Source organism: Tenrec ecaudatus, chromosome 7 (genome assembly GCF_050624435.1).
Source record: "Tenrec ecaudatus isolate mTenEca1 chromosome 7, mTenEca1.hap1, whole genome shotgun sequence".
In the NCBI taxonomy this organism is placed as follows: Eukaryota; Metazoa; Chordata; class Mammalia; order Afrosoricida; family Tenrecidae; genus Tenrec; species Tenrec ecaudatus.
Window position 1 is genome coordinate 88,424,641 of NC_134536.1, and position 12,416 is coordinate 88,437,056.

The following is a 12,416-nucleotide window of genomic DNA, read 5'->3' on the forward strand; positions in this document are numbered from 1 at the left end:
CCATTGAATTCCCAAGACCCATTGACTAAGGAGATGAATAGACTTGCCCCCAGACAGAGTGCATAGGAGCCCCAAAAGATACAGTAGAACTGGCCCTATGGTTTCTGGAGATTGTAAATCTTTCTGGAGTAGAAAGCTTCATCTTTCTCTCATTAGGGACCCTGTAAGGACAGAATAGAATTGCCCCATACGGTTTCTGTGGCTATAAATCTTTAAGGAAGCCAATTGCCAAATCTTTCTCCTCTGGAGTAGCTGATGGCTTTGAACTGTTGACTTTTTCATTAACAACCTACTGCTTTAACCACTGCACCTCCTGGGTGTCTTTTAATACATAATAGGCACTTGGGAAAAAATTTTAATATAATGACACTCACTAATGACAAATTTAGTATGGTATGTATAATGTAAATATCAGAAGGTATTGTAAAAAAATAGTGTAGGCTAGTTAGACATAAAAACATAACTAAAAATTATGAAATAGAGAATTATATGTTTTCTTATACTTTAAATGAAATATATATTTCATAGCTTACGTTAATGCTTTTATGTAATAAAAATATTGCAAAAGATTAATCATGATTTCAAAAAATTGCTTCACCCTGATGTAGTATGTACTCAATTTGTTTTATCATGGAAAAGATAACTTGGTGTTATTTTCTTTTTAGGGGTGCTAATAATTACTTTATTTATTCTTAAGGTATCTTCATGTTTTAATGATTTTTTGGTCATTTCTTGCTGGAGTCGTCACATTCTACTGCTCATTAGGACCTAATTCTCTCCTACCAAATATATTCTTCACAATAAAATACAAACCCAAGGTAAAATTTATGTGCTCTTATTTTCAAAATAGCCTATATGTATGACTTAATATAATATTTATTCATGAAAGCATGTTAAACCAGTGACTTTTAAAAGCCCAAATACTTTTACTTAATAATGGAAGACATGAAGTCAATCAGAAAACCTTCAAAGTGAAGTTTACATGTGTATATCTTTGTAAGATATGCAGTTCTCTTAGGCAGAAACAAAAAGGGGAAGCAGAAAATTCCTAAAGAGATGTGATGTGCATTTTTACTGTCACCTTAGCTGCATATTACTTGTATTATAAGCATACATGTGTATTACTTGTAGGATAAGATCTTAAAGTAGACTCCCAAAGGTTCCAGTAGAATCATCTTGAAAATCTTTTTATTTTCCAGGTCCTCTTACTTAAACATTTTTTTTAAATCATTGTATTAGGGGCTCATACAACTCTTATCACAATCCATACTTACATCAATTGTGTAAAGCACATTTGTACCTTCATTGCCCTCATCCTCAAAACATGTGCTCTCCACGTAAGCCCTTGGCATCAGCTCCTCATTTCCCCCCCTCCCTCGCTGTTCCCCCCTCCTTCATGAACCCTTGATAATTTATAAATTATAATTTTGGCATAGTTTGCACTGTCTGACATTTCCCTTTACCCACTTTTGTCCATCCCCCAGGGAGGAGGTCACATGTAGATCCTTGTAATCGGTTCCCCCTTTCCAAACCACCTTCCCTCTACCCTCCCAGTATCCCCACTCACACCACTGGTCCTGAAGGGATCATCCTCCCTGGATTCCTTGTGTTTCTAGTTCCTATCTGTACCAGTGTACATCCTCTGGTCTAGCCTGACTTGCAAGGGAGAATTGGGACCATGATAGTGGGGGAGGGAGGAAGCATTTAGGAACTAGAGGAAAGTTGTATGTTTCATCGTTGTATACTGCACTCTGACTGGCTCATCTCCTCTCCGTGACCCAAAGATCTTTAAAAATACATTGGGGAAAAAAAGTTGCTTTAAAAACAAATAAATGTGTGTGCCACACTGCTAAATTTTGATTGAATTGTTAGTTCCTGTGTTGTTTTCCAGTTGATTCCAACTCACGGGGATGCTATAGGACAGAATAAAATGGAGGGCCATAGGGTTTTCAAGGCTGTAAATCTTTATGGAGGTAGATTGTCACTTCCTTGCCCAGAAGTTTGCTGATAGGTGTGAACAGGTGGCCTGTGGCTGAGAGCTCCTCAGTTGTGGGTCAGGCTCCTGTAATCATGCTTGTGTAAATCTCTGACGCTGCTTCTGAGGCACAGCCGCAGCTGTTTTGAGTAATGCCTCTGTGTCCCATAGAAACTGTTATGCGTTTCTGAAATGATCAGGTTGTATTTGTATTTTTGAAATTTGATAAAGGTGAACAGTACATTTGATCTTTCTTTATAAAGCAAAGGTCCCTAGTAGTAAATAGATGACTATATATTGAGATATCTTAAAGTCTTCACCTGGTAAGTCTTCAAATTGTTGCCCTCCCTTTGTTCAGATTTTTTGGTATTACTGGTTCAGGAGAAACACCAAGGAAAGTGGTGCCTCATTTTGGTGAGGAGCCATCCTAGTGATCACATCTTTTCCCCATCCCGAAGTCCAGGTTTTAGAAAAGTAGAAAATGTGTTCCTGTTTATTTGTTGTAGAGTATCATTTAAAAGTATTGATCACATTTTTTACTTATGAAAGGTTATAAAACTAGACTTTAATTTTAAGCTGAGAAATTTGACTTAAGTGATATGAAGCATTTCATCAGGCATTATTTCTGTTAATAAACATTTAAGCTTAAGAAGTATTATTACAGAGAACGGTGTCAGTGTTAAAGCAAACAAAACATAAAACATTATGACCTCTGAAATCATACATTGATTAAGAATATTTTAAACCGATATTCTTTGATAAAAATCATATTTGAAAAGGCAATTGTTGTTTTTCTTCTTTTTTTTTTAGCAGTTAGGAGTCCAAGAGTTATTTCCCCAAGGCCATAGCTGTGCTGTTTGTGGTAAAGTGAAATGTAAACGACATAGGTAAGTTCATGATTTTTAATTTGCTGATCTTTCTAATTAACATTTTGGATTTCAAGTGATCTAATGTTATGATTTCTTTAGGCCTTCCTTACTGCTTGAAAACTATCAGCCATGGCTAGACCTGAAAATTTCGTCCAAGGTTGATGCATCTCTTTCAGAGGTAATTGACCAAGCATACACCCCCAATTTTTTTTAACATACCAATATTTTTCAAGATGTTTCTATCTAATTATTTAATCATAGGACCGCTTAATATGTGCCACCACATTGAAGACACAAATGATACGCTAAAAATATTTTCAAATTGCCTTCTTAATTTAAATGGACATATTATTGAAGCAAAACCAGAGTTTTACTTGGTTGCCGCTTGCCTTCTATAAAAGCAGTCATGCTTATGACTAGGCAGCAGAAATTAACATTTTGCTTTTCCAAAGGAATGCTTGGAAATGCAGCAAAATATTATAATTCTTGCTGAATTATGATGAGCGTTTTTACATGAGCTTAGAGGTAAGGTAACTTAATTAGTTATTAATTAAGCAGGCATGCTGACTTAATTAGTATTCTCTTTTACTTCTCTAGGTTCTGCTATCCATTGCAATTGCTAAGCATAGCTCAAAGACAAAATTCATGATTAAAGAAGTTAACAAATTGTGATACCAGTGAGAAAAGCTCAGGGTATTTGTTTATCAGGACATTTACAAAGTTTCAGATCTGCTAATAAATGACCAAAGGAGCATGCCACACTGCTGGCAGCTCACCCCAAAGGCATTCAGCTCAAGCTCTGTAGGTCAGCAAACCCATCTCCCAGAATTAAGTGCTCAGAGGCATCCCCTTCCAGTAAGTCTCAGTCTAAAGGCACTCGGGCTATTCTGTGAGTTAACAAGTCCAACTCCCCCAATTCACTGCCCTAGGCACCCCACTCTGCAAGCTAGCCGCCTGCACAACAGTACTTACCTTAACTTGCTTCCGGGGTTTGGGAAGTCCCTCACTCTGCTCCATGCTCTGGCTCCTGATTCTGCTGCTTCGCCTCGGAGGGTCTAGCTGTCATCTGGATCCAGGAGGTTCACTGCACAGGGACCTCAGGTCCAGAGGATGGGCTCCACTCCCGGCTCTTGCTGGTAATGCGATCCCACTTGCTTCTCAGAGGGTTCATTCTATATACAGCAGGATGCCACTCTAGAGAATCCTGTTTGCAGTACTCACAGGTGATCCAGTCAGTATCTTCCCCTCCTTTCTTCTCCAATCTATGAAGTGAAAAGTCATTTGACAGGAGTTGGGAGACTGGCTAGAAGAGCCACAGTAAATAATTCACTGCTCCTGTGGCAGAGATGGGATTGATTTTTGCAATTGCTATGTAATACAGGAATTGAAAGCATGTTCTTATAATTTTCTCCATCATATTTTATGAATACAGTTTTGGTAACATATCAGTTGTATTATCAGTTTGTCTTCTCCATCATTTCTGGGAAACCAGTCAAGTCCTTGAAGGCAGAGCCTATGATTTCATTTCCTCGGGCACCAAACATAGGGTCATATGGCTTTAAAACAGTGGTTCTCAACCTTCCTCATGCCACGACCCTTCCATACAGTTCCTCAGGTTGTGGTGACCCCCAGCCATAAAGTTATTTTCGTTGCTACTACATAACTGTAATTTTGCTACTGTTATGAATCAGGTGACCCTGTGAAAGGGTCCTTTGATCCTAAAGGGGCTGCGACCCACAGGTTGAGAACCACTGCATTAAAAGGTTAAGGGGAAAAATTCTATTATCTTTAAGTTCTGTTTCCCATGAATTTTTTTGAGGCCCTTTGTATTCTAGGTAGCTCGTTCACTTGCATCAAATTAGTTACTGCTAATTAGTTGAAAATAGCATTAGCCATTTGAATATTGTTTAATTGTTCTTTTTTCCTATTTTGTGTCTTTCTTTGCCTAAGGATTAGCTGAACAAAATGCTATTCAAGGCTTTGGCCTTTTTCTTTTTTCCATAAAAATATTTTAATCAATTGTAATTTGCTTGGAAGTTTACGGAGAAAAGTAGTTTCACATTTAACAAGTGACACACATTTTGCTTTGTGACATTAGCTGCAGTCCCCTCCATGCAACAGCACGTCTCCCACTTTCTCTTGGGTTTCCTGATTTCTCCTTATGACCATCTGAGCTCTGTTTTTGAGTAAATGCTCCTCTTTGGGTTCTGTAGTTGATTATTTTGGAGAGTACATTCTTCAGGGGTATTAGTGTTCATTTAGTATACCTGTCTATTGTTTGACTGCAAGGTATGCTCCCTGGGATGTGTTCATTTCCAGAGTTTAAGGGGGTCTAAAGGCTGTAGTATTGGAAACTCCATTGCTATATTCAAGTCTGGTCTTTTTTTTTTTTTTTTTATGATTTTGAGTTTTGTTCTACGTTATTTTCCCAATCTTTCCAAGTCATTTTACTGTGATCCTGAATCCGGGTGGTAGATAGGGGTAACCTGGCACCTCTCGTTCTTTTGATCTCAGGGGAGTGGAGAATGTGGTATTCATCGTTCATTAGTCACTGTATAGCTTTGATTTTTTTTTTCATTCTTCTTTGTTCTGGGCAAGAAGAGACTAATAGTTACATTTTAGGTGGTTGTTTGAAAGCTTTCAAGATGTCTGCCTCTACTCAACAAAGTGAGTGTAGAACATTATCTTTATGGACTGTGTCATGCCAATGGACTTAGCTCTTCCTTGAGATGGTGATCCTGTGCCACCACGTCCAGTGAGTCAGCCACCCAAGGTGTTTGATTATGGTTAAGAAGTTTAATAGCTTTACCCCTTGTATGCTCTGCGATATACATGGGTGGATACAGTAGCACATGTAGACCGTGCTCCTGAAGGATACAGGATATTTGTTGTGGTTTATTATGAAGTTTTCAGAAAATTGAAAACTGCATTGGGGAGAAAAACACCAGGAAAGTTGAACAAAGCAATTTTTTTTATCATGACAATGTGAATGCTCATTTTTTTGAGGGTGAGTAGGATGATTGAATCCTCAAACTCAGTGTTTCAAAGAAACATGATTTGAGTCCCTCAAAATAGCTCTTAGATAGGAGCTTTTATGCCAGGTTCTCACGTCTATTCTGTTGATATATATGCCTCTCATTGTACCAATACCGACCTATTTTGCAACCTTCTGCTTTGTTTTTCTTTACTAGTGCTTTGCTTATCTGGAGGTCTCTTTTCCATAAATTTGGTGGCTAGCTTTTTTGTCTCTTTAAAGAATGGTGATTAAGATTGCCTAATATCTATAAATTGCTTTGGGTAATGTGGACAATTTCACAATGCTAAGCATCCTATCCACGACCATGTTATGTTCTTCCATTTCTCTAGGTGTCTTTGTTTCTTGCAGTAGTGTTTTGTAGTTTTCTTTATATTTTTTGTCTCTCTGGTTAGAATTATACCTTAACATTTTTTTTTGGGTGGTGGTGGTGGTATCTGCCTTATTTCCTTTTCAGAGTTCTATTTCTTGGTGTAGAAGAATATGGGTTTTTTTTTTGCCCCCTTTCTATATTGTTCTTGTACCTGCCACTTTGATGAAGCTTCTTATAAGTTCCAAAAGCTTTCTTGCTGAGTCTTTGGAATTTTCTATGTATAGAATTATACTATCTGCAAATAGAGAGTTTTACCTCTTCCTTACCAATGTGGATGGTTTTTATTTCCCTTTCCTGCCTTATTGCTCTAGTTAAAATTTAAAAGACTTCAGTAAAATACTGAATAGCAGAGGCGATAAAGGACATTTTTTGTCAAGCGGAATACTTTCAATCTCTCTTTGTTGAAACTAATGTTGACCATTTGTTTTGTATATATATATGCCTTTAGTTATATTGAAGAATTTTCCTTCTATTCCTATCTTGCTGAGCATTTTAACTAGGAATGGGTGTTGGATTTTTGTCATAGACTTGTTCTGCAACAATTGATATGCTCATGTTATTTTCATTTATCTTATTTATTGATACATTATGTTTTCTGAAGGTTAATCATCCATGCCTACCTAGTATGAATCCTACCAAGAAATGTGTGGTTCTTATCTACCAGTTGCTCTGTGAAAGAAAGAAATGGCTGCCTGCTCCTAATGAGATTATAGCCTGGGCTACCTAATGAGATTATAGCTTGGGCTACCTAATGAGCAAGTTCTACTCTTTTATGTAAAAAAACAAAAACCAAGATAAAACAACCCAACCCCCTGTCATGGAGTCCACTTGACTAGTGACCCTGCATAGGGTTCTGAGGCTATACATCTTCACTGGAGCTCACAGCTGCTTCTTTCTCCGTAGTTGCTGGTGGATTTGAGCTGTTGATATGGTGCTTAGCAACCCAGTGCTAACAGACATCACCACCAGGACTCCTTATATGATTCCTACGAATTGCAGTTGGTTTGATGGCACGTTTAACAATTTTTTTTGGTGACCTGGTGTTTTTCATTTTATTTTGGAAATATACTGCCTTAGCGGCATTAAGAATATAAAAAGATCAGCCAGTTATTTCCTTTTGGTTCAGTAAAACTGCAAACTCAGGAATAATTTCTGTGTTTTATTTGACTATAGAAATATTTGGAAATTTGTAGGCTTTTTCATAGTGTTTTAGAATTTTTAATAGATTTCTCATAAGTTTGACATAAGTATTTTGTCATATGAAAGAATATTAACAGTCATTATTTGAGTAATAAGATTGGTTCTCAGTATTATTATGTGTTACTAAACAGTACTGTTCATTTTTTCAAGATTCGTTTACTAATATGCTTTTTTTCCTTTAAAACTACTGTTTATGCAGGTTCTGGAATTAGTGTTGGAAAACTTTGTTTATCCATGGTACAGGTATGTTTTTCCTGTCTTTTTCTCTTTAGTTATACTATCAGAACTAGGATGGTGTTGTGTTTTACATGTAGACTGATGTTTTTCCAACCTTGGTACTACTGGCATTTTGGGACAATAATTTTCTGCTCTAGGGCACTGTACTGTAAATTGTAGGGTATGTAATAGCATTCGTGACTTATTTCCACTAGATGTCAATAGCACTTAAGTAGATGCCAGAAACTACCCCCATCCCCACCCCAAATAGTTGTAGATATTGTCACATATTCCCTGGAGGGACCAGAGAAAAAAAAATCACCCCTGGCTCAGAACTGCTGAGGTAACCACTAAATGATAGCAAAGGGAAAAAAATCTATACCCAGAGTTACCTTTTGGGAAAAAAGTAACTTGTAAAATTTATTGTCACTCCTAAATACATTTTTCATTTTTGAAACAACTAGCTTTGGGGAGGGGAAATCTATATTTAGATGCTTTATTAAACTGCATGGTAATTCTGATAGCATTTTTGGGTATATATTTCTAAAGTAACTTTGTTTTTGGTAACTACTGTGTAAGTACTAGGTGCGTGGGTCTCACAGGATGTAGAAAATATGTCTTTAAAAAAATCTAGCTTGAGAATCATAGAGCCAGCTTAAAAATCATTTAATAAATTAATAGAAAGGGACTTTGGAAAGTACATGGAATTGAAAGGTAGTAGAATTCTTCCATGAACATTTTGAAGCCTCTTATATGTGTTTCCTGCAATATTATGTGTGCATAGTTAAATATCTGGGCACTTAAACTTACCTGACATCGCATGTAGAAGATCTCATGATACTTATCTTAGTTTTAAATTAATTTGGTATATTTTGGATTTTTCTAACAACAACAAAAATTATATCATTTGAGTTCATCTAGGACATAACAAATCAAAAGTTAAATCTACAATTTTTATATATCACATTTTTGTAAAAAGTATTGGTTGTTTGATATTAGATTCTATCTTAAATATGGGCTGTTTGCTAATTAAGTAAAGTTCATGGTGAGGCCTTTTGTAAAGAGTTTCCTCCCACCCTGCCACATTATGGGTCTTCAGAAAATAAATCAGGCAATATTTGTAGATGTCAGAGTGTGTGTGTTCTCTTTCATCTAGCTATTGATTCGGTAATAATATCCCCTTCGCGGATAAATAGTGGAAAGCATTGCTAATATAATTATCTTCCTTGTTCTGCTGAGGGACTTGGCGTTGGGTTATGTATTGGGCTGCTACCGGCAAGTCTGAAACCACCAGCTGCTCAGAGGGAGAAAGATGAGGCTTTGTGCTCCCATAAATCTTTGCAACCTCAAATTCCCACACGGGCAGTTCCACTCTGTCCTTATAGGACCTCTGTGAGTTGTATTAACTTGATAGCAGTAAGTTTTGAGTGAGACCATCTTTAAGTTCAGGATATCACTCTTATTTCTTGCCTTAAAATGTCAGGAAAATGAACTATAGCTCCTCAGAAGAGGATTGTCCAGTTTTCTATTTAAAAATGCTTGAGTTTTAGGCTTCTTCCCCCCCAAATAGAACACATGTGTGTGTTAACTTTCAGAATTAGTTTATGTCATTAATTTATATAAATATTTAAAACTGATTAAAATGTATACTAATTAATTCTGTTGCCTCATTTTTCTTTGTTCGATTTCTTTGATACTTCAGAAAAGACATTAAGAAATATAACTGTGTACAATGTGTATACCTGGAAGAAATACATATTAAAATTTAATAGTGATTACGTTCTGGTGTATAAATTGTGAGAAGTGTTTATCTTTTTCTTTATACATTTTTCTTTAAATCTTGGTGAAATGTATTATTTGTATAAATAGAAAATAGCTTAAGTAAATAGGAAAAAGGAAGTTCTAGACTTCTTGCCTTTTAGAAGGTGAAGCTATGTAGTTCCCTAAGCTTCTAAATGTTTGTTTTTCTCCTCAATTGAAGGGATGTAACAGATGATGAATCTTTTGTTGATGAGCTGAGAATTACATTGCGATTTTTTGCTTCTGTCTTAATACGGAGGATTCACAAGGTATATGTTTATAATGAGCCATTTGGGAGTTTACCATATTATTGTTAGTACAGAGATTTTGTTAAACACCCATTTTTAGTTTCTCCTAATACGTTTTTTTCATCATATATTTATTTATTAACTTTGGAAAAGGCAATAAAAGTGGTCCAGCTTGGCTTTTAAAAATTTAATGCTTGGGTATCTTATCTTGGTTTATGAAAATTAGAGAAAAAAGATAGCTATAGAAAACAACAGCTATATTCTAGCTAGAGAAATTTACTGGGTAATGATCATCATCTACATTAGTTTCAGATCCATAGTTTGTGTATGTTTGGGTCTTTGCCTACATGTGTTTTTAGTGTTGACATACGCATGTCTACTCCCTTCTGAATTCAATTCAGTAGGATTGAACAGACTTTCAATGAGTTGATCTATAATATCTGCCAATGAGTAAATGAAATATAGATTAATCTTGTTAAATATTTATGTATACCTATGCAAGAAGTAAACAATATAATCAACCACTGTAGGAAAGATGTTAAAAATATGAGTAAAAAGTTCACAAGAGATATATATAAAGTAGCCAGTGAGCACTTGAACACATAAGGGCAAGTTAAGAAGTATTGCTATAAAAATCACAAAAAATAACAGACACAAAAAACGTGAAACTATTGTTTGTAGACATAAAATCCATCTGGGTGTACATACTTGGGAAAGTCGTATTTCCATCTCCAACCATTCCCAAAGAATTCGCATTCTTTGATATCGGCTACATCAAAATGGAGCTTTGGCATCCTCAAGAGACTCAAATCATGTTCCTTTGAAATGTTGAGTTTGGGGAGCAAACAGACGTCTGCAGGCGCAAGATCAGGGCTGCAGGGTGGTTGAGGTAAGGTTTCCCAGCGAAACCAGGGGCGGCACAAGCTACCCTCGAAGAATGAGCAGAGGTGGTGCTGAGATGGAAAGAAATTTCTCAGTGCGACTTGCTCAGCCTGTTTTCTCACCAAACCATTTTCTATTTTCTTAAAATAACTTCATTATAAGCCCTGCAATTTTCCTGTGTCCTTGGAGAAAAACGAAAACCCCTTATTTCCAAGCAGGGTCATATTTACAAGTCCATAGTTAGGATTTCAGTAGACATATATTGAGGATACATGATTCAATCCATAACTCCATATGGTTCACTCACATAAAGTGTACAATTCACTCATGTAAAGTGTACAATACGGTAATGTTTAGTATTTCACAGTTGTGCTTCCATCTCCACAATCAGGTTTAGAATACTTTTATAATTCAAAAGGACTTTACCCTTTAGCCATTAGGTCCCAGAACTTCTCTACCCTGGGCCTCATGAGGATGTTCTGCCTTTATAGACTTTATCTGTTTTGGGCATTTCATATAAATGGAATCATATAATATATAGTTTTTTGTGACTGTTGGTTTTCACTTAGCATGGTGCTTTTAAGGTTTATTCATGCTGGCAGGTTGTAGCATATGTCATTTTATTCTTTTTTATGACTAAATAACATTTCCCTATATGGAGACACACACACACACACACACACACAGAGTTTGTTTTCCCATTATCTTTGATAGATATTTGAGTTGTTTTCAGCTTTTGCTTACTAGCAATACTACTGTGAGCAGTGTGTACAGGTGTTTTGATGGCTATGTATTTATATTTTCTGTGGCTGTATTCCTAGGAATTGAATTGCTGGGTAAAATGGTGACTATGTTGAACTCTTAGGAAATGTCAAATTGTTTTCCAAAGTGACTACATTATTTTACTTTCCTACCAGCAGTGTATGAGGGTTCTGATTTTTCCACACTTGTTATCTGACTGTTTGATCAAAGCCCTCCTAGTGAGTGTCAAGTGGTATTTCATTGTGGTTTTGGTTTGTATTTCTTTGATGACTTTTTTTACAAATAATTTACATATCATACAATTCAGTAGTTAAATTGTTCAATCATATCAAGAATAATATATTGTACAATAACCATCACATCAATTTTAGAGCACCCCTCCCCCACCTTAAAGATGGTTAAATCTTCTTTATGGTGAATTATGCTATCACATTGTTTTAATGCTCCCTCCCCCGCCCATCTTCATCATTTACTCTCGAAATTTCCTCCCCCCCCCATCCACCCCTCACCCCTTATATTCTCTATATCCCCTTGTGTTAGTAATTTTCATTAAGCATCCACTCTTCCTGTGCTTAACAGCTGAGAGATCCAACCGAAAACAATAAAGAAAATCACACTAAGGTGATAAGGATAAAAGCATAATATAAAGACAAAAATAATGTGTAAGAAGGAAAAGACACCCAACAACATTAAAAGTGTTAGGGAAGAAATTTCTGTCACAGAACCAGTGAGAGATACTTGCACCCAGAACAAATTAAGTTCGTGTCTATAGGGTAGTCAACTGGCCAAGTATCAAGTTCACTCCAGCATTATCAAGATTACAGTGGTTTCTGCCTGATGGAAAGGCTACTTGAGACTCTTGCCTGTGGCTGGCTCAGTCTGACTAGATGCTCTGCAGAAGGGTTTTGGGCTCCGACCGTCCCGCATCGCCCACCACAAATTGGGTGTTCATAATTTTAGCGCTGATGCTTTTCTACTCCTCGTATTAAAGTTTTGTAATTGTCATCTCTGGATCACACAAGCTGGTGTGCTTCTGTGTGGACTTAGCTGACTCCTT

General features: G+C 36.5%; 1 protein-coding gene across 4 annotated transcripts in view; it reads left to right on the plus strand.

The window, feature by feature from the left end:
- The window catches only part of SNX14 (sorting nexin 14), a 97,270-nt gene that overhangs the window by 19,544 nt on the left and 65,310 nt on the right, over positions 1 to 12,416 (plus strand). For 2 of the 4 annotated variants that reach the window (XM_075554812.1, XM_075554810.1), the window contains exons 2-6: positions 698 to 818; positions 2,786 to 2,862; positions 2,944 to 3,022; positions 7,651 to 7,694; positions 9,649 to 9,736. In XM_075554812.1, coding sequence (XP_075410927.1) covers positions 698 to 818; positions 2,786 to 2,862; positions 2,944 to 3,022; positions 7,651 to 7,694; positions 9,649 to 9,736 — 409 coding nt within the window. The remainder of the gene's footprint in view (positions 1 to 697; positions 819 to 2,785; positions 2,863 to 2,943; positions 3,023 to 7,650; positions 7,695 to 9,648; positions 9,737 to 12,416) is intronic. The other 2 variants (XM_075554809.1, XM_075554811.1) reach the window with 1 other exon arrangement.